General features: G+C 44.7%; 1 protein-coding gene across 1 annotated transcript in view; it reads right to left on the bottom strand.

Moving 5' to 3' along the window:
* The window catches only part of KIF26B (kinesin family member 26B), a 461,617-nt gene that overhangs the window by 28,549 nt on the left and 409,577 nt on the right, over positions 1-23,491 (bottom strand). The window contains exon 10 of the mRNA XM_066236524.1: positions 16,756-16,915. Within this exon, the coding sequence (XP_066092621.1) occupies positions 16,756-16,915 (160 nt within the window). The remainder of the gene's footprint in view (positions 1-16,755; positions 16,916-23,491) is intronic.

The following is a 23,491-nucleotide window of genomic DNA, read 5'->3' as shown; positions in this document are numbered from 1 at the left end:
CAAGCTGAGAATGTAATGCAGACTATCTTCAACTGGTAGTGATCCCAGGCAGCAAGCAGAAGTAAATACAAAAGGCTAAAATAAACCTTGTTTATCCTGGGTCTCAAAGAATTCTCACAAATAAAAGTCCAATGAAAATGAATACCCCCAAGGAAAAATAAACACACTACGAATGAGGCACCATGAGAAAGACCCAGCAGAAACAACAGATGGCAGAAGGAGATGTTCAAACACAGATTACAAATAAACAACAAAAAGTTGATTAACATGTAAGTAAATTAAGATGTTTAAAGAAATACAAAATGATTGGGAATGATCAATTTCTGCTTCTGTCCATGCTGGAAACACAGAAAATAGATTTAACTTTTCAGACTTAAATTACTAGAAAACCAAACTAAATATTAGAAAAAAAATGAGTATTGGATACCAGGCAATAGCAGCAGAGAAAACAAATCTTTGAGAGAAGGGAAACATTTGATGTGAGCCTTACAAGCACCCAGCTCACTGTGGAGAGAGGGTTTGTAGGGCAAAATAACAGGAAAATGAAAGGAGGGAGGGTGGGAGGGAGACAGAGGAGGAGAGAGGGAGAGGAAAACACATCCATGGGACAGAAATAATTTGTGTTCAAGCAGACAGAGTGAAAAGACCTCATAATACATGAAGGTCTGGACAGACTGCTTAGAGGGGCTAATACTACTACTAATGATAGACCCCCCTCTAATAGTATGGAAAAATTAGCCCTAGATGCTGTGTACCTGCTCCAGCAAAGCCCAAATTCAAGGAGGTAAATAACTGTGGAAAATAGTAAATACTTCAAAATAACTCATAGTTAAAAAAAAATAATTATAATGGAAAATAGAAGCCATTTTGAACTAATGATAATGAACATCATTATCATTATCAAAACTTGAGCAGAAGTGAGCTGGTACTATACAGGGGTGGGCAAAGTAGGTTTGCAGTTGTAATACAAATAAACAATACAATGATTAATAATAATATAAGAATAAACTCTGTTTGCCACACTCACAATGGCAAACCTGTATAGAAGTGCTTATGTTATAGACCGAGAAAGAGTGAAAACTGTTAGGCTCAGTAGACATCTCAAGTTGGGAAATAAAGTGTAGGAATGCAAACCCAAAAAGGTAGAAGGAAGGGAATAGTAAAGAGCAGAAATTAATACAATGGAAAATAAACATACTACAAAGAAAACTAACAAAACCCAAAGGATGAAGATAGTCTGGTGTTGGCACAGGAATAGAGCCCGGAAACTGACCTGCACATAATTGGACACATGCTTTTGTAACCAAAGGAGCATTTCAGATCCATGGGAATCCAATAAATGGGGCCAGGGGAAACTATCTGCAGAAGAGCAGAATCAGAGTTTATGAAGAATTTCTATGACTTGATTAACAAAAGATAAGCAATGCTTTAGAAAAGAGGCAAAAGATATGAACAAGAGAATGAACAAGAGATAGCTCACAAATATGAGAGATACTCAGCCTTACAAGTGATTACGGAGGTGCAAATTAAAATTACTATACTATTAAATACCAACCAGGTGGCCCAAAAATTTAAAAACCAGACAATACGAGTATTGATAAGGTTGGGAAGAATGGGAGCTCTCATATACTGTTTGACCCTTATTAGATATTACCATTCTGATTTGACTTTCCAGAGCATATTCCCTTACTATATATACTGCAGCACGTGAGACGACCCACAGGAAAGACAAGGGTGATATAGGGAGAGAGTTAAATGAGACCTATGGTACTAGGAGCTCCTCACAATGGCACAACCATGAGGATGGGGGGCAGTGGCAGGCACTGGGCATTTCCGGGGAACATAAAACTACGGGGCCCTGCGGAGGGCGTGAGGGGCCACTCATTGGGAGGAAGAGGCACCAGCACTGAGTGGAAAGATGGTCAGACTTTGCCTGCATTTACTTTTGTTTCTTACCAGCTCCACTAACAGTGGCTAAGTCAAGTGTGACTCCAAGATCTGTTTCTGCATGCTCCAGGCTGCTGTGACAAAGGACATTTGGAGTAAACCTCCTTTGGCTGATTTTTAGTACTGGTACCACTGTCCAGCATCGTGAAAGAGCACTGGACCATGTACGGTGGCTCAGGAAAAGAGCAAAATACAGATTTAAAGTACAATTCCCACTGAATGCATATCGCTTTCACACCACCATGAAATGGGAAAATTGAAACTCGGATCTTTGTAAGCTGGGACGGTCTATACTCAAAAAGTGGCTGCTTGTTACTCTTACTGCTTTTGCAAAATGCACATGGTCCCAAGACCTCCTGAAGTGGGTCCTCAAAAGGGTCCTTGAACAGAAGTCTTACTGCCAAAGGGAGAGTCTGACTCCATCTGAAGGCTTTAATGGTAATAATATTTTCATTTACAAATTATAGGCTGAAATGAATGACTTTGGTAAGGAAAACACTTTTAGAAAGGTCAAACAGTATGATTTTTAAATGTGGCTGCTCTCCTCTTCCAGAGAAAATTGTCAAGCAGGAATCTGGATGGTTTTCATTATTCCAGCAAGAAATCAAGCAGGGAGATTTGCTTTTCAGAATCTGGTCATCAAGAAGGCCATGGCTTGGAAGGCTCTCAGCAGTGGACTTGTCCATCTCCCTAGAGCGGATGGAGGCTAAATTCACCAGAAGTGAGAAGGGACTGCCAGCCTCTCCCTGGGCTTTAAACAAGAGAAACTACCATCCCACTTCCTGCAAAAAGTCAATCACAAGGGCTGATGGCACCCCATCCTTCCTTAGCCTAAGTGTCCTTGGAACCAGGGTACACAGTCTTCGAAATGTAACCCAAAATGTACAGTATTGTCAAAAGACAGATTGCCATTCCCAACTCTGGGGACATCAGCCACAACAGCAGCCCTTCCTTAGAGTTCTAGTGCATCCCTGGAACACGCCACATGTAGGTCCTCAGAGTCCCAGCTCCAAAGCCGTGCAATAAAGGAAGAGGTAGTCTGAGTAACGAAACCTCTTGAATGAACTCAAAGACTTACTTTTTCTCTCAGATTCTAGACATTTAGGGAGTTGTAGTAGTAAATAAGAATCTATGTTATATCTTGTATTTATTGTTTTCATTGTTATTTATTGTTGCCATAGAAAACATATTTACAGATGACTTACTGGAAATTCTTCTCCCTTGAACATACTTTATAATGTGACTTTTAATTGCTTTATGCCTCACACTCTAATTTGCGTTATACATCATAGATGCTTAATAAATTGTCACAATAACCTGGCAGAGTTAATGTATTTTTGCTACGTGTTTCATTTGGAAGGAGGGCCATAACTCCAGTGCCTTGCCACACCCCAAACAGCTCTCACAGTGATGCTGACATGGCCAAAGGGTGCCATCCATAAAAGCTACAGGAATGGTCAACCAGGAAGTGAGACCACCCCCCACTGGATTTATGGCTTAAAAGTGGCAGAGACCAGCTCAACCCAACATGGTGACTAATTTCACCTATGGTAAGCCCAGCCTCATTTTGCACTCATTATAATACATTAGCACGCAAAAACCACACACCCTGCCCCTGCCATGATTGGAAACAGAGAGCCCATGCAAAGATACAAAATGGCCCATGGAGCATTTCCAAGAGGTCTCCACCCATTAAGAAAGATGCTAAATATTCCTCCTCCTATTAAATGACCTGATGAAATGAATCTCAATAAAGAACAAACCCCACTAAAGTGAGGCTGCTCTCTGTCTTACTGTCTCACTAATAAACTCATTTTCAGTTTAAACTCAATGCTGGCTCCTGTTTGAATTCTTTCTTGTGCAAAGCCAAGAACCCACAGTGGACAGTGCACCTTTGGGTCCCTGGGGCCCAGAATGCCTGTGTTGCCTCCACCACAATAGGATATGCTTCATACTGGTCGAAGATGGGACTCTGGTGGCCACAGAGCAAGCCTCATGTCTCAAAGGTGCCCTCCAAGTATGAGGCAGGCCACCAAAAAGTTCTAGGCGGATGTTGGATCCATATCTGCCACTGATGAAGCAGGGTTTGGTGCAGGTAGATTTAATTCAAATTAGTGCCAAAATAACAAGGGACCTGATGGAAAAGACTCTAATATTATCTTGATGAGCCTTTATTTTAGGAGAAAAAGTATGTAAGCAAATAAATAAAATATAACATCAGTGCATACTCTAAAATACCTACCCAATGACATAGGGGTTAGAACCAGGAAATAACTTTCCTCAAGCCAAACACTGAGAGGGAAGAAAGGCTTCAGAGAGGAGGGAATCTTTGAAATAAGCCACAACGACTAAGTGGGAAGGAATGTGAGGGCTTTCAACATTAGAATATTGGATTAATGCAATATGCCATCATTCCAGGGTCCTGCAGGAGGAAAGCCACGTGATCATCATGAGCTGCAGAAATGCGTTAGACAAAATTCAACAACTGATTTTCTAAAAATCTCTTAGAAATCCATCAACCAATATGCTGTGATATTTTCCTACCATGGAAAGTCACACATCGATAAATATTAATAAACTATAGCTACTTACATCAGTAGAGATGTCAAAAAGGAAATACTGACTTGGAAAAGCAAGTTACAAAAGGGCCAGGAGGAGAGTCTGACTCCATTTATGTGAAGGCCCAAAATGAACAAAACTAAACAATATATTTTAGGGGCAGAAATTTAGGTGATAAAAGCATAAAGCAAGCAAGAAGACAGTACACACAATGGCATGGCTGTCACCTTTGGGACAGGTGGGAGGGCAGTGTCATCACAGGACAGCACATGGGCCTTCTAAGGCATTGAGATGTGGTGGGTGTTGGGCATGCAGGTGTTTTATTTGTTATCTACGGACTGGGCAGATGGGTTTCTACATCTGTACACATGCCACACTTCGCAGTGAAAATATGTTAGAGAAATAGGTAGACACTACGTGGAGGAAATCCAGGACAATTCTGGGAGAGAGCGTATTCCTGGTAACTGCTCACTGACGACTGAATGAATGAACAAGACCATTGTAATCTAAGCAATTCACATCTCATTCAAAGCACAGGGGTGTGAAAGGATGGGGGTAGGGGTCAGGAGAGACTGGACATAGTTCTATGATTAGACAGGTAGGTGTGGCCTAAATTCTGAAGAGCTTTATGGGCCATAAAAGGGTTTGAACTCTATCCTGTAGCCAACAACAAGCCATTGAAGGATGGAAAGAAAGGGGTGATCTCAGATTTGCATTTTCAAAGGGCATTCTGGCACCCATGTGGAGGGTGTGAGATGAAAATCTCTGCTTCACCCAAAATAAACCTAAAAAAAAAATGTAGCTCTGGGACTTTCTCTTCAGGAAGGGAGTAGTGTAATGAACTTTATTCAGAAACGATATAAAAATACTCTCAACACAAATGACAACTGCCATCAGTCCTTACTGTGGGGTTTCATGCTTGGAGATGGCAAAGTTCATGGGAGGAAATGAGCCTGGTAAGTGCTTTATGGGGACCTTGCGCCTCAAGGACAGGCATAGTTAACGTTCGGAAATATCGGCACGCCAGGGCACAAAACCGGGACAAGTGTGTGCTCGTTGTAACAGGGGACCCCAACACTTCCTTCCACTCAAACCTAGAAGCTCCCGAAAATTTTGACTGATATGACTAGTAGGATAAGAAAAAGTGATAAGGACAAATTTAAGTAGCAATCATAGGGGGTTGTTGCCCCAAAAGAGTGACTATAATAACATCTCTTCATACCCTCTGTTCTTAAACTAGCAACACACTTACTATAACCACCTGTATTTCCTCAGTTCTGTCTTCCATCAAAGTGAAATTCAGCTCTGCTTTAGTTAAAGACTTACTGGGTATGTTAGACAATTTGGTACAATTTAACTGCTGCATGAATATAACTATTTGAAAATTGTTTAATTACACATGAAATGAATTATGACTTCATTTGCATGGACAAAAAAAATCTGTTAATGCTCAATTGAGCCTGAACCAGTTGTGAAGCAGGTGAGAATTTATGACTGGATACTCTGATTGAAGCTCTATTAATGTTAAGACAATTTTTTAATGAATTAAGCCCCAAGTCATTCGTATGCTCCATCCCTTCAAATGCGTAATTGTGCCTAAATCCAGCTATCTTTGAGTAATCCCGTAACCCTGTGAGTGTCCACAGGCATCTTGGGCTCTCTGTGCACTGACCCCAAACTCACCCAAAGCCTCCCCATTTGGCTGTTTTCTTCTGGTAGTGACAGGACTTGTGATATGATGATTAGTTCTCATTAAAGATAACTGTCAGCCAGGGACCCAGTCCTGAGTTTGGCTCAGTCGTTTATCATGATTTGCATCAGGCAATATCTACATCATTCTAGCAAAGGACAGAACAGCTGTGAATGGCTCAGGTGGTTAAAGGGGGTCAGGGGGAATATCTGGAAAGCAGAGATAAGAACAGAGGAAGAGTGGGAGTCGACAAGGAGAGGGTGCCAGACCGCTACCCATTCCCAGACGGCCTCTGATCTTTATGATCCCACTAACCTACCCTGAGCCTTTCTTTCCATGAGGGTGGGTAAAACCCTGGTATTCACTTATTATCAGGTAGAAGACTTGGTTGTTCCTGCCTATATCTCTACTAAAATGCAAATTGCCTAGGAGTAAAGATCATCTGTATCATTCTGTTATCCCCAGGGTATGGAGCGTATTGGAGGGGGTCCAATCAATATTTTTGAATGACTAAGTGAATGAATAACTGAAGCAGTAAAAGAGCTTATAGGCATTCTGCTATGCATTTCTCAAATCACGTCCTGTATCTGTTTGGTACCTTCGGTCAGACTTGTAACAAAACCAGCCACTTAAATTCCTCAGCCAGATCTGTTGGGTGATCAGAGCAACACTGAGCCCCATGAATGATGGAGTTACACTTCACATATCTCTTGGGCTCTGAAGCATAAGGTGAAATTTATACTAAGGTTAGCCTTAAAAAGCTCTCATCAAATCCAACCTAGTCAAGTTCTGTGTTGCTGTTGGACCATGTCCCTGTCCCTGGCTGAGCACCAGAAGTACTTGGTTTGTATGTCAAAGCCAAATTATATGAACAATTCATATCTTTAAATACCTGTATCATGTGCTAGTAGTGGGTACACGGATACAACTGAGGGTGTAGCAGCGTGGCTCCCTCATGTCTGCTCACTCTCAGGCCCCAGGGACAACTCAGGGGAGGAAGTGGTGGGTAGAGTCATTCACTTGCTCAGGAATCTGTTACTTGTCTGTCTGTACACAGCACATAGGGTCGGATTCTCTTATTAAATGTCCGTACATTAGGCACCCAAATTCTTGTTGAAAACAGCCTGAGGCTTCCATTTTCACAAAAGGGAACAATAATCCACTTGACCAAAAGAGATACATGCTTTGAAAATCAAGGAAGAGGCAAAAAGACACGATAGTACAGATCGACCTGGATTAGAACATTTTAAAATCCAGTAAAACAATTGTGTTTTTGTCCTTGAGGCACGTTGCTTTAAAGGGGCTCCCACACACACTGTCTCAGGGGGACCTGCCACATTCTGGAGTGAGAGAGGAAGGGAGTAAGGGTATTCTGATTCTGCGGGTGGAGACGGTGAGCTCAGAAAGAGGCTGCGTGCACGGGGTTTGCGGTGGGATCGACGTGGACACACGTCTCCCTGTATGAGCCTGGGGTGAGCTCCTCCGCCCTCTGCTGCAATCACCTGTCTGAGCAGCCACAGCTTCCTTACTGCACACACTTCTCTGGGAGCCCAGCCTGAAGGAGCTTCCCAAATTCCAGCTGCTAGACAGGCTATCTTATCTGCCATGTGTGGAAATCCCCAGAGAGTCTATTATTAGCCAGATGTTTGAGGGAGCCCGTCATCTCAACCTCTGACAGCCCCATGGTGTTCTCGCCTCCTGCCTCTCCTTCCTTAACTTTCTTGTGCTCCACTGCACTTCAAGACACAGATGGGGTGATAACCTCTCCCTGTCCCGACAGAAACCTCCTCCCTCCGGAATGCCTCTGTGTACTTATGGGACACTGCTGCAGGCAGAGGCGAGGGCTACAAACTGCATTTTATCAGGAGGCCATGCCCAGTCTGCCGCCTCCTGTGTGGGAAACGGTCACCATTCTCAGCTGCAGCCCACCCAGCAAGACAGAAGGGCTCCCAGGGGCCCTGAAGCCCAGGGGAGCAACAAAGTAACCCACACTTTCTCCTAATGGGGGACATGAAATGTCTCTACAGACTTTTAGTGAGCTCAAACATAAGAAAGATCTCAGAAGTTGGGAAAGAATAAAAGACGTGTGAGATAGGCTGAGATTTGCTGAGCTCACCCACCGATGGTACCCAGATATGAGATTCCACTTGCTGGGTGTCCCTGAGAGCCACTGAATGAGGGGGACCCAAATCCTGCTTTCTAACCTGCGACTCCAGGCCCTGCACTCAGGTTCTGAGAAGGAGAGCCCCATTCATTTTAACATTCTCGTTTGGTATTTCTGATTCAGCGCTGGTATAAGTGGCCGAGGTTCTGAAAGGGAGGTTCCTTTTCCTCCTTCATCTTTCCTATTTCACAAGCACCCAGCTGGCTGAGCTGTCAGAGAAAAGGTGAGGCCCAGAGACAGACCCTGAATGTCCACCTGGCCACAGGCACCCCACCCCATGGACCTGCAGCTTCATGTACAGCCGATGACACTTATTTAAGCCCTGCGGCTACATCTGAAATGAAATACCCAGAAAGACCTTAGAACAGCTCCCGCTTCCCAGTAAGAGAGCAGTAGCTGGGAGCTGTTACCACTACGTTCCCGTCATGGAAGAGCCTGTATCTGGGGCCATTCATGCACCGTGTGAGTTACCAGGTAGATGGAAACCTAGAGAAAAGTTCTGGGAATGATGTTCCACCTTCTCCCTAAGACCCAGCAAGTCTATATAATCAGGAATCTCTCTCCTCTTGGAAAAAATGAGAAAAAGTTCCCACTCCTCCTTCTGTCATTTTGTTCACGTCTTCCCATGGGAGCTGAAGGGTGTGGCTGGCAAGGCTAGTACCGTGACCCTGGCATGGCTGGCCCTGTGTCATCGGTCTCCCTGTGGGTGACACACATTCCTCCTTTGAGCCACGCGGCTCTCTGGGTAAGTGGCTTCTCTGTTGTCACACTCTGCCCCTTCCTGAGCCCCAGGGTCTATGTTTGTGAAGGGACAAGAAGGGACCTCCTTCTACTCTGCTAAGATTAAGCAGATGGGGGTTTCCATTCCTGATCAGATGCTTATATTTATCTGCCAATTGCTTCAGAATTTAGTGAGAAGACAGTTGGATTAGTAATCTCAGAAACTGAATATAAAAGAAGAGAACCTCCTGACAATCCAAAGAGAAGTGAAGACGTCTCCTGACTTCAACCCACTCCTCAAACCAATAGCCCATTATCCAAGCCCCTACCCGTTGGGGACAAAGAACAATGTATGCACCTGGTTTTGCTGCTAAGCAATGACAAGCAAGTTGGGAGTCTGATAATGTGTTCCCCACTCCATGAGGTTCTCTGAGGGGCAGAAGGTGGCTCTTAGGGACAAAAAAGATGGTGTCCAGAATTTGCACATCAAACCAGTGGTGAAAGGACCCACGCTTGTGGCCCACTGGCTCCCGGATGGCCTCACTTCTCGCGAGTGATTTGCATGATTCAGTAATAAACCCGGCAGACTTCATTGACTAGGAGTTCATGTACTGCCCCAACTCTTAATAATCCCAGTGTCTGGAGCTTCCACATTAAATATGAAGATACTGCTGGCCAGGGAAGCAAATGGAGGTAGGAAGGAAGGATAAAAGGGAAGGAAGATGCTGAAACCTCTCACAACAGATTTCTATGTCCTGATAATTTTCTGAACTCACTTTTCTCTGCATCCTCACAGTCATTAAAATGTAGAAAGATGAGTATTTTTGAAGCAGCAATACTAAGAATTATCATTGCTGTGGTTGCTTGGCAACCTAAGACTTCGGTTATTTTATTTCTAAACAGGGAACGCTATAAAGTGGGATCCGGAGTTTGTGCAAATAGTTCTAAATGGATGTTCTCCCTGTAAATCCAGGGGAGACAATACAGCATTAATGTGCATTTAGAGGTAGCTAAATACACCTATGTCCACATGTGTGTCTCTATCAGACATGCACACATACACATGTACACACACACTGTCTTACACCAAGCTCTGTGCTATTACACACTGTATTAAGTAAATCTGGAGCATTGATATTCCTTTGTATTATTCCTGGAAAATGTCTATTTAATTCTATGTTAAGCATAAATAACACATTCAAGTCCAGAGGAACTAGCCTGTCATCTCCCATGTGAGCCGCCAGAATCGAACATTGTACCTAATATCAAACACTAGCTCCTCTCTCTCGCATCCCAGACCTTGAGTAGCTTTCCAGTTCTGAGACCGTAGAGAAAACCCCAGTATCCAAGCATCTCCTGGGAGAAACTGCCTCTCCGAGCTCGGACAAGGAGAGCCTGCGTTGTCAGAGACGCACGCTCTGCAGCGGCCTTCTGAATCTCAGACCTGCTGCCGTGGGTACTGCCAGTGGGTCTGACACTGCACACATTCAGAGATGAGAAGATGTTAAATTTTTTAAAAGTGCCTCTGTTTAAAATGGCCTTTCTCCACAAGTCACTGAGTTGATTTTGCGCTCCTAGGCTGCTCGCTGGTTTGAAGGAATGACTGTGTTCTGATGCTGCTCCATTCTCAGACGACCCCGGTTCCTGACTCCTCACCGGAGCTCAGGGAGGAAACATGCTCCTGCTCCAGACCTGGAGGACCAGTGTCCGCATCAGTTCTGTGGACCAGCAGCTTCTGGAAGGGACCCCCAACCCACAGTCAGATGTGCTTCAGTCTGAAGCCTGTGGTAACAGACTGCTCAGGCTCCCCCTGTGTCTCCCAGGAGACGGACCAGAGAGAAGGGGGCCACCATGACATCAGTGACTGCCTCCAACAAAGGATGATCAGGTCTGGGGCTCAACCACAGCCCAAACCATAAAAGAGAGACATCAAGCCTCACTAGTGCCAGGGGACTGTCATGCACAGCCACATTCCAGGTGGCCTTGGACAGAGCGCCTCAGACACACACAACATGAGAGGGTCACAATGATTGTCCATGACCTCTTGTTAAAGGGAAGCCAGACATTTTAAAATACCTGTCATTTAGAAACAGAGTACAAACATCTTGTTATCAAATAAGCAGATAGATGGTTTGACCTATTCAAGTAATTATTTCTCCAAATGGAGTAACAGTTATAAATAAAGGTAAATGTCACAGGGTTTCATTATATAGTTATGGGAAGGATATACTTGCTAAGAATTTGTCCCTCTCACAAGACAGCCTCCCAAAGGGATCAAAGAGTCTATTTGGGAAACTAAGTGGTGCTGAAAACTTCCAAGTATCTGAAGACTATAGTCCCCCAGATCAGCTGGAACATAGTAGCACTTTAGCTAAAGCCAAGTTCACACTGACAGATCCCTGTGGTGGCCCCACTGGGATCAGTGTATGTGTTTACAACTCTGGTCTTCGGGATGGGAGTCCATTTTAATGCCTCTGTCTATTTTCCCTTATCTACCAAATGGGAAGACTCCTGTTACCTTGGTGGCCAAGAAGTGATGAGGAACAACAAGTGGCTATAATGAGCAATGGAGAGAAATTCACAAGTGTGTTGTCCAAAATGCTAAGGACTACAGCAGAGTTCCCCAGAGCAGTGTTTCCCCAGAATTTGAGAGTTCTTTGTGCAGCCTGTCAGTGCAGGACTGACTAGGGCGTTGGAGCCCTTGGTGGTCTCCCAGCTCCCTTCCCGCATTCTTTTCTGAAGGGTCTGCCATTTGAGATTGATTTACGGTGCTTGGATTGGCCAGAGAACCTGTGAGGTGCAATGGCTGAGGCTGGGAACCCAAACACGCCTGCATCAGTCACCTACAATGGCAATATCATTTGTAGGACATGGCCTGGCTGGTTGGCTCAGTGGTAGAGCATTGGCCTGGCGTGTGGAAGTCTTGGATTCAATTCCCGGCCAGAGCACACAGGAGAAGTGCCCATCTGCTTCTCCACCCCTCCCCCTCTCCTTCCTCTCTGTCTCTCTCCTCCCCTCCCGCAGCCAAGGCTCCATTGAGCAAAGTTGGCCCGGGCACTGAGGATGGCTCCATGGCCTCCACCTCAGGCATTAGAATACCTCTGGTTGCAATGAAGCAACACCCCAGATGGGCAGAGCATCGCCCCCTGGTGGGCATGCTGGGTGGATCCCGGTCAGGCACATGCAGGAGTCTGTCTCTCTGCCTCCTTGCTTCTCACTTCAGAAAAAAAAAAGAAAAAAAGAAACCAGGGCCCTGCAAACTTAAGTGTGTAAATGAATTGCTGGGGGTCTTGTTAAAATGCAAATTTGGGTTCAGTAGGTCTGAGCGGGGGCCCTTGATGATGTGTTTCTAATAGACTCCCCAGTGACTGACCACACTATCAGTAGCAAAGCTCTAAGGCACCAGTATTGCTCCCTCTTACCTCTGAGCCTTCATACATTCTATTCCTTGTGTGTGGACTCCTCCTCCTCCCCTCTGGCTCTTCATTTGGCTAACTCCTTATCCCAGTGGTTCTCAAATTTTTTGAAGTTAGGGCACATTTAAAATCCTACAAATAGGCCCTGGCCGGTTGGCTCAGCGGTAGAGCGTCGGCCTGGCGTGTGGGGGACCCGGGTTCAATACCCGGCCAGGGCACATAGGAGAAGCGCCCATTTGCTTCTCCACCCCCCCCCTTCCTCTCTGTCTCTCTCTTCCCCTCCTGCAGCCAAGGCTCCATTGGAGCAAAGATGGCCCGGGTGCTGGGGATGGCTCCTTGGCCTCTGCCCCAGGTGCTAGAGTGGCTCTGGTCTCGCAGAGCGACGCCCCAGAGGGGCAGAGCGTCGTCCCTGGTGGGCGTGCCGGGTGGATCCCGGTCGGGCGCATGCGGGAGTCTGTCTGACTGTCTCTCCCCGTTTCCAGCTTCAGAAAAATACAAAAAAAATAAATAAATAAAAAATAAAAATAAAAAAAAGCATTTAAAATCCTACAAATAATTGTAGGCACACTATACAAATTTCTGAGAAATATGCTATAATAGTTAAGTCAAATATTAAAGAAAAAACATAAAGTCCAAGTGTGCTTTTATGGTAATTAAACAAAATAAATATGACAAAATTAAATTTATTGACACTAAAAACATTTTTATGTTACATTTTTTGAGTTATGCTTTTTAAAATTCACAAAAAAGAGGGGTTAAAAAATAAAAAACGACAAAAAAGTTATCTTTTTATATATATAGATACATTCTTAGTAAGATGTAGTAAATTTGGCAGGTCCCAGCGTGAATGTGTTAAGTTTTTTCATTCTTGTGTTTATGAGAAATATGAGCCTGATGTGTCCTAGCGATTTCTTCAATATTTGGGCGTATATTTGAAAGGCAAACTCTCATTTTCTCATCAATACATTGAAGAATTCCTCTCTTTTACCCTTAACTGTGTTGAGTGCAGAAAACCCCCACCATACATATGATCTTAACTTTACACCAAACAAAGGATAGAAGATACTTGCCTCCAGTCTTTCCAGGGAACATGGGGGGTAGTGTAAACAATCCAGCACCACAGCTTAACAGCCTTTTGCAACCTAATCAGGCAAGTGAGGTGGAGGGTTGGGCAGACTGTCAGCTTACAGCCAATTCCCCACACCTCTGTCCCCCAAAAATCTAAACTCCAAAAACCCTGTTGGTTTATTGGTCCTCAACAGGTACATATTTCTCTAGAATACCATAGGGAGCACCTGGAAATCTTCTAGGGCGCACCAGTGCGCCCTGGCGCACACTTTGAGAACCACTGCTCTAGGGTGACAAATGCAGAGGCGGTGGGTTTTGGGCATGTCCTGGAGGGTGAGGGCGGGTATCCAATGTGGAGTTTGGTTTTCTGTTTCTCTCCTGTGAGGGAGTGGGAGTAACAAGAAACTACAAGAGCAGGAAACTCCCCTCCAAGGAACTTCTTGCAAAGACAAGGTTTTGCCATGTGAATGATATTTAGTATGCTAGTAAAATGCTGCATAATGTGGCTTTAGAATTCGAATGAATTGATAAAAGAAATCTGGGCCACCCTGCTGTACTGAAGAGTCAGCTCCCCTCCACCCCATGCTGTGCAGAGCAGAGGCAGCCAATATATTACAAAGCCTGCCAAGGTCAGAGTGGATTGGCACCCGGGGCTCAGATACCAAGGTCTCTGAGACTGTGGAAAGTGGTACAGTTTGATCCCACCACCGACGGGCTGGGTGACATGAGTATCTCTTTGCCTTGGCTCCCTGTACCTCGAAAGAGGAGAGTTTCTAGTTGACAACTGCTTTGCACATGACACATATTGAATACACAACTGTGGCTGAAAATCTGAGCCACTATTCCAGCAAGGGACGGTCCTGTAAGATCTCCAGAATGGTCCTGATGGTTGGGGATAACTCTATGAGTGGGTCTTGCTCAGACATTGCATTTGTGTTAAGTCTGCACCTACTTCAGACATAAAAACACTTTAAGCATCAATCCCCAAGCCAGAATGCAAGGAAGGGAACTCCCTGAATGGAGGCAGACAGACATCTGCAGAGAACCAGTGGGTGGAGGTCTCACCACTTGTCAGCGCCCCCAAGGGGCGAGTGCCTGCCCGTTATGGCTAGCTGATGTTACATACATTTAATTTTACAAAAGACCTAGAACAAGTAATACAAATAATTCTTTTTTTTTTTTTTTTCTGAAGCTGGAAACGGGGAGAGACAGTCAGACAGACTCCCGCATGCGCCCGACCGGGATCCACCCGGCACGCCCACCAGGGGCGACGCTCTGCCCACCAGGGGGCGATGCTCTGCTCCTCCGGGGCGTTGCTCTGCCGAGACCAGAGCCACTCTAGCGCCTGGGGCAGAGGCCAAGGAGCCATCCCCAGCGCCCGGGTCATCTTTGCTCCAATGGAGCCTTGGCTGCGGGAGGGGAAGAGAGAGACAGAGAGGAAGGAGGGCGGGGGTGGAGAAGCAAATGGGCACTTCTCCTATGTGCCCTGGCTGGGAATCGAACCCGGGTCCCCCGCACGCCAGGCCGATGCTCTACCGCTGAGCCAACCAGCCAGGGCCTACAAACAATTCTTAATATTTCCCTATATGCTTATAATAAAACCCAACTCTAACGAAATTACTTTCTCTAAAGCAAAAGTAATTTCGTATGCTTAGCCTCATCCCTCATTCCCAGCATCAGTTCCACAAATATTTATTGAAATCATAAAAGCATGTCACTCTACAGAAACAATGTGAGAGATCAACAAGTAAAATACATACTTAATCAGTGACCTCAATAGGGTGGTATTTTGAGTTTTCTCTACATCATTCTCTTAAGTTAACATATTAATAGACATGTTTCCATTTCTATGAACAGGAAACCCAACCTGGGCCCCTAACCTTTTACTCTCTAAGGTTTCTGCTGTGACAGTACTAACCCAGACTTCTTCCCTCCCCCTTCTTCTTTTCTTCTATTCTATTCTCTCTCTCTCTCTCTTTTCTTGTAATTACAAGTTGGGTTTATTCAACTGCAGAAATAATATTGGGTGAAACTTTATAAACCTTCCACTTAAATTATTTTTTCTCAGAAAAGGGCTGGGGAAACCATTTCTAGGTTTATCCAACTAGGATTCCATATTTCGAGGACTGAAACAGATAGGATTATAATTGCTACCTAAGCACCTGACGTCAAGTCCAGCACAACCCTCCTGGTGGAGGATGAAATCAGAATGTTGGCACCAACTTACGGCAGGGGAGAAAGAGAACTCAGGGACTCATCCTGCATCTTAGTTATTGTAGAACAAACTGTCTGACTTACCTCTTTCCTCCACACAACAGTAAATCGTATTTTTAGGATTTTACAAACAAAAGAAAAATGATTCCATGCATATTTGCTTAATCCTAATGGCGACTCCATAAGGCAGGTGTAGTTTCCATTTAAATCAATGAGGAAAGGCTTAACAGGATTATTCTTATTAGTTATTGGTTTCAGTGTGCCAAATTTTAATAAAAAACTTTCCCATATCATTCTGAGTCTTGATTCCTGTGGTGTAGACAAGCTGTATAGCTGTAACTCTCCATTTACAATGACTGAAGGTTCATGAAGAGGAAAAGAATCTTAAAAGTGGAAAAAACATTTGCACCAGATGGCAGGTGGTAATTCCCTAAGCTTTATAAGCTCTCCTAAGTAGGATTTTTAGATAAAACAGATTTCCCACATGCCTCATGCAATATTAAGGGGCATATCTATACTAAATATTATTTGTTGTTTACCTGAAATTTAAATTTAACTTGGTATCCTGTCATTTTATTGGTTAAATCGGCAGCCCTAGCCCTAAGGGGTGGGTAAGCCAGTCTTCTGCCCCTCGCTCTCACCACAAGGAAACAGATACATCTGTACAATGGGTACAATAATCCACCAGTGGCAGTTGTGACTGGAGACCTCAACTGAGATCACTTCATACTTCCTCTGATATGAGCGGACTAAAGTTAGGACTAGGGTAGATTTCAGTATTTCCATAGCCTTTGGATTTGGAAGATTGTGCATTACATGACTGTTAGCAAAGGTGGTTTCCAGCACTGAACAAACAACATGGTCCAGGCCGCCCATCTATATCACACCTCTCCCCAGATGTCACTGGGCCTGGAGTCCCACACCCCGCCCTGGCACCACACCTCCCCTCCCATTCTTCGAGTAGAAGAGTCACTTACTTGTATGGGATGTGTTTGCTGCCATTGACAAGAGCCAGGATGACGTTGCCCAGAGCAGACAGCGAGAGGCACAGCCCTGAGCCTCCTTCCCGATTTTTGCTGAGGGCTTTCACACAACTGCCGAGGTCAATGAGGTGCAGACGGCTGCGGCCCCCGGACACTGGCACGGGAGAGAAGACAAGATAGAGGGGGTTACATTCTGGCAAACACTCATCTGTTCTTCATGGAGCCACTTGGAAAATCTGAAGGAAATAAAGAAAAGGAAACGAAAAAAGTTGAAGTTCATGATCTAGTCGGAAATCCCAACAAAATCACGCTGGGGTTACAGACATCATGGCTCTCTTAACCCTTTGAGTGGTACAAACATTCATGTATGTCCTCGTGCCTCCTGACCATCCAGAGTATGATCGATTTATTTTAAAAATGTGTAAGGCAACATTAAAAAAAGGCAACACTATGTTCTTCTTGTTTCCATAGATTGATCATCAAACACACATGATTTTAAGTTAATAAAACTGTAACTGGAACTAATTTCATTTTTTGAAAAAAAAACCTCACTCCCAGTTTTTTCATCAGTGAGCACAAAAAAACCTCACTACTCAAAAGGTTAAATTCTGTCTAGCACATGTCCCTGACCTTCTAACAAATACTGATACACCCTATCAATAAATGGATAATTTCTGTAGGTTGAGTTGGATGAGATTCCAGAGAAGTTAAGTACCTAATAAAAGGAGAACAAGGTATGTCCCTACATGTCCTTTGGGGAGTGGAATTCTGAAATTGATCAAGTTAAAGCCTAAACTCCCCATGAGTGATCATCTGCTTTGGCTGCTCATCGTAGAGACCCTGACCTAATGTTCAGGGACCAGGTTGATGACCCCAGGTAAGTTCAGGGAGAAGCAACAGCTATGTGCAGAGATAGGAAAAGACCCAGGTCTTTGCTGAGTATCTGCTATGCGCCAGGTGCTGCACAAACATCGGTCCCATGAGATCCTCACGGTAAAACCGTAAGCTCACTACTCACGTCACGTCTTTTTGTAGATGAGAAAATAGAAGTTTAGAAAAGTTAAGAAACTAGCTCATGAGTCCTTCAGTTAAGCCTCGAACAAGAGATAGGGAGCAGGCAGATCTTCTTACATGAACCAACTAAACCAGAAACACCACAAATGTTCACCAGCAGGAGAACGAATAGGCAAATGATGGGATACTCACCTAGACAATGGACTATTACTCAGAAATATAAAGAAATAAACTACTGATACACACAACAAAATGATCAAATCTCAAAAACAATTATGCTAAGTGAAAGAAACCACACAAAAGTGTACGGACTGTATGACTGATTCCATTTGTATAAGGTTCTGGGACATGCAAGTTAATGTATAGGAATGACGGTCATTCTAGGGTTGGGAAGACTGGAGATGGGAAGGGGAAGGGGAAGGAAGAGGGGAAGGGAGAGGGGAAGGAAAGGGGAGAGGAAGGGGAGGGGGAGGGAAGGAAAGGGTGGGGGGAAGGGGAGGGGTAATAAGGAGAGGGGACGGGAGAAGGGGGAGGGGAGGAGGGGGAGGGGAGGAGGAGGGAGAAAGGAGGGGAGCTGGAAAGAAGGATTTCTAAGGTCCTAAGGGATTTTTGGGGTGATGGGTATGATCATTACCTTCATTGTGGTGATGGTTTCTGGGTATACACATATAACAAAACTGATCAAAGTATATACTTTAAATATGTGAAGATTATTGAATCTCATGCAAATCTCATTGAACCTGTTTAAAAAAGGAAAGGATCTCACCCATGAGCTAGCTGTCAGCTAGGACTCACACCTTCAGGACCTGTGCGCTCCATCCTGCACCACGTGACCTCAGCAGGTTTCTGAGATGGCAGGGGCTTCAAGGCTGCCTTTCTGCCCCAGGCCCTGCCCTCCCAGATAAGTGTGGCCCTCAGCACAGTGCCCTGGATCACCTTCCTGCCCCCATCACTCCCCAGGCACAGCAGACTCCCGCTCCTCAGGCCTCTTGATCCCACCTTTCTAGGGTGCCTACCTCCCACTGCTCCCCACTGCTGCTGACTACCCCTATTCTGCACAGAAGGAACACAGAGAAGGTAGCAATCGAAGCTTTCTAGAGCTGCTGTGGATGCTGGGTCATCTGGGGCAAGGTGGAAAGGGGTTGGCTGAGAGAGCTGACATGGGGGTGTGTGTGGGATGTGGTGTCTGGGTCCCGGTGGACGTGCTGGGCCATGCAGGCAATGTCTGGGCACCACCTGTTTGCAGGTAGAGCCAAAGGACAGTGTTGATTTGGGAGTGTGAGGGGCTCACACTGTAGGATGAACACACCTGGGGACCACGTCCTAACACTAACCTTGTCTTCCCCACCCCACCCCACCCCATGCTGATGTCCACCTCTGATACTGAGAAAAGAAAAGGTGGTGAACGTTTATGGCAAGCTCAGCATTTCCACCCATGCTCTCCAGTGACCTTGGTGCATTTATGGCAAAGAACTGTCCTCATGAAGGATGTGATATCTTGTTTACCTTCCACTATCCCCAGTAAAAAACAAACAAAAAAAACTTAAAAGGGAATATATAATATTACTACTCCTTTATCTCGTTTTGTCTCATGCAAGATCAGATCAAGGCAGTGTGCTAGGGAAATAGTTATTTCTAAAGCAAGATATCATCTGTTTGGCCCTGGCCAGTTGGCTCAGCAGTGGAACATCGGCCCGGCGTGTGGAAGTCCCAGGTTTGATTCCTGGCAGGGCACACAGGAGAAGCGTCCATCTGCTTCTCCACCCTTCCCCCTCTCCTTTCTCTCTCTCTCTCTTCCCCTCCCACAGCAAAGGCTCCACTAGAGCAAAGTTGGCCCAGGTGATGAAGATGGCTCCATGGCCTCTGCCTGGGGCACTAGAATGGCTCCAGGTGCAACAGAGCAACACACCAGATGGGCAGAGCATTGCCCCCTGGTGGTCATGCTGGGTGGATCCCGGTCAGGCGCGTGCAGGAGTCTGTCTTTCTGTCTCTCTGCTTCTCACTTCAGAAAAATACAAAAAAAAAAAAAAAAGATATTGTCTGTTTTGCAACCTAATTATATAGACAAGGAGAAGTCCACGTGTACCGCAGATTAAAGGGCAAAGACAGACCAATTTGGACGCTCAGACCATTTGATGTCATGGAATAAAATGCATAATGTATGCGTAATAAAACAACGCAGAGAACAAAGGCACAGTTTAAACTGAGCTGAAGAACAATATTATAAAATACCTATAATTATACCTGCATGACTCAAATGAGAGTCTCATTTAGACAATGGAAAATCAACTCTGCTCTATACCCACTGGAGTTTCGGCTGTCACTAAATTCTGAATTTCTTGCATGGCATTTAATCTGGGAGGGCGTAAGGTGAGTGAGCAAGGCCATTTCCTATTACCAAGAGTTTACGGGCCTGACCTGTGGTGGCGCAGTGGATAAAGCGTCGACCTGGAAATGCTGAGGTCGCCGGTTCGAAACCCTGGGCTTGCCTGGTCAAGGCACATATGGGAGTTGATGCTTCCAGCTCCTCCCCCCTTCTCTCTGTCTCTCCTCTCTCTCTCTCCCCTCTGTCTCTCCCTCTCCTCTCTAAAAAATGAATAAATAAATAAAAAATTAAAAAAAAAATTCTCTCTTAAAAAAAAAAAAAAAAGAGTTTACGTTTCTCTAGGTGGCTGGAGAGACAGCAGTTCTGTGATGGATGAACAAAATAGGTGATAATTAATAGTAGTTAAGAAGCAGGTCCCTTATAGACTTTTGGGATTTTTGACATCACAGCTGCAGGGTTAAAGGGATGTAGCTCAGTCTGCTTCGACTAATCTTTTATTTATATTCCTATATGGATATTTTAAGTCTAGACTTTGGCCAAACCAAATGACACACACTTTACGCTCCCCACAGGAAGCAACATACTAATTTTACCTCACTTCTGAGTCACTATCCAAGGTGCTCACTGAGTACCTGGGAGGTGCCAGGAAATGCTAACTGCTTCTGAGATCACTTAGTTCTTACAGTGATCCCCCCGTGCAAGACTCGGCTCCATTTTACAGATGAGGAAGGTGAGGCTCCAGATGTTAAATAAATTGTCACGGAAAATTAAGGCTGAATATAAGATGAAAGCCCAGAGCCTTCTAGAAAGCATGTCCCTCTTTCAACTCACTATCCTTTGTCTTAGTGGTTCCCAAACTTTGCTGCACATCACAATCACCTTGAATCTTTCAAAATAATACAGATGTCTGTCCCACTTCCATGCTTTGTAATCTGATTGATCTGGAGTGTGACATGAGCATTGGGAGTCACCAAAAAGCTTGTTGGGTGATTCTCATGCACGGCAAAGTTTGGGGACCACTACCTCATCATCTGGCCAGGTTACCAATGCTCTCCAGGGTGACCACAGCATGCCAAATGCTGGTGGCCAGCACTGGTTGTCCTTTAGTGAGTCGATACACGTTTACTATCCCACAATGAGCTATAAAGGTCAGCGGGGTTTCTTCCTAAGTCCAACTATGCCCCTTTTACGTGATATTATAGATTAAAAATGAAATAGAGCCTGACCAGGCAGTGGCGCAGTGGTAGAGCGTTGGACTGGGATGCCGAGGACCCAGGTTCGAGACCCCGAGGTTGCCAGCTTGAGTGCAGGTTCATCTGGCTTGAGCAAAATAAATGCTCACCAGCTTAGACCCAAGGTCGCTAGCTCAAGCAAGGGGTTACTCAGTCTGCTGAAGGCCTGTGGTCAAGGCACATATGAGAAAACAATCAATGAACTAAGGAGCCACAACGAAAAACTGATGATTGATGCTTCTCATCTCTCTCCGTTCCTGTCTGTCTGTCCCTATCTATCCCTCTCTCTGACTCTCTATCTCTGTCCCTGTAAAGAAAAAATTTAAATAAATAAATAAATAAATAAATAAATAAATAATTTTAGAAATAGAATATGATGTAAACCAATAATATGATTGTGTAAAGACAGTTAATGTTTCAAAATCAAATCCAATGCTTTGGAAAGATGTGATAAAAATGAGCTGTTGTTGTTGTTTTTAAGATGCTAAAATAGATGTGAATGAGAAATTATAAAGTGGAAAACATTTTAAGAATCTAGAAAAAGTCTGTACCCAGTTGCTACCCAAATATATTTTAAGATCCTGAATCACAGAAGAAAATTAAAGCAAAAACCAGACTATTAATATACATGTGCTTTATGAAAGTCAGAACCTTAATTTGAAAAATCATCTCAAAGAGAAAGCCACAGCCCTGTATCAGAAGACTGACTAAATGTACATTTGTATGTTATCAGCTGAAATAACATGTTCATGACATGCGTGTATTGTTTAATAGGATTTCCCCTTTTTAACTAATTTTCTCAGTTAACTGACCAACTCCTAGCTGTTTGTAGAAAAGTATGTCTCTGAGCTTACATCATCTGCCTGTATGAAAGGCGACTGGAGGTTCCTTCTAAAACAGCTCAACCGGATGGCAGAGAAACGCATTTGTTGTTAAAATACAGCACATAGCCCATTTGATTTAACATAACGACCAAGCACTGGTGTGTCAGGCATGCAAGCAAGCCTCAGGAGGACCCATAGATGGACAAGGTACTCTGTCCTCAGGAAACTTGTAGGCTAATGAGAGTTAGACAAGCCCGCAAATGATGGAAGTCCAAGGTGGAACACGGCAATGGTGTCAGTCCCCCAGCCTGGGGACCTAGAGGAGATGGCTCACACAGTGGGGATGATCTGAAAGGCTTTTATGGAAGAGATAGCTCAAGGGGGAAAACGAGGTATACACAAGGTTACTTTATTGTTGATGTCACTGTCCCTTCCTCTTTCTTTCCAAAAGGAGGCAGCCCTGACCTTGGTGGCAGGTGAGATCAAAAATAAAAGTGTGAAAAGACAAATGACAGAGTCCCAAAGGACGAGGTCCCAGGATCAGGGGACAGGACAAGGAATCAAGGAGCCAGGAAGTAGCAGACGTCCAGGAGGGGGTAGGGAAACCGAGGCACAGGGACAAGGAGATTTTGAGGCTAAGAGGAGAACAGCTGAGGCGACACGCCAGATAAACCTTTTCTTCTCCTTAGACAGGAAGCTGGTTGTCTGCTAAGAGTGGTACAGTGGGGGCACGAGGTTTCAGGAGGGCTGGAACAGCTGCTCAGATGGAGGTGACTGAGGACCACGCGAGATTACTGCAGCAGTCCCAGGCTACACTGCCTGGAATACTGTCTCCCGGCCAAAGAATTTAAAAGTTACGTTACAAAAATCTAAAAATATAAAACTGTTATTTTATTATTGACCAAAGGGGAGATGAGAGCTCTGTAACAAGCCCCCGTGTGGCTGTCTTTAGCGTATGGGGATTTGCTATGATGGACAGCAGAGGCTTGGCCACACCTCCCTTAGAAGGCATGGTTTTTCCTAGATCTCTTGTCCCACATCCACCACCCAAAGGATGGATTTCTAGAGTCCTGTGGACCACCCAGCCCTGGATAGGGCATGAGCTCATTCAAGCCATTCCAACACACATAAAGAAAGAGCGGTTGGTTGTCAAAATAAAACTGAGATTAAGGAAATAGTCTGATCAGACTTGTGAACAGATGAAAGCCCACATGCACATACACTCAGTCCACACAGCCAGCCCAGCCCACACTTGGCCTCTAAGCTTTCCCAGGATACAATCAAGTGATTGAATGAATCAGAGACCTACGGTCACTCTCTTTACTCAACAATGG

Source organism: Saccopteryx bilineata, chromosome 1 (genome assembly GCF_036850765.1).
Source record: "Saccopteryx bilineata isolate mSacBil1 chromosome 1, mSacBil1_pri_phased_curated, whole genome shotgun sequence".
Classification (NCBI taxonomy): domain Eukaryota; kingdom Metazoa; phylum Chordata; class Mammalia; order Chiroptera; family Emballonuridae; genus Saccopteryx; species Saccopteryx bilineata.
This window is presented reverse-complemented; position numbering and strand designations above follow the sequence as displayed.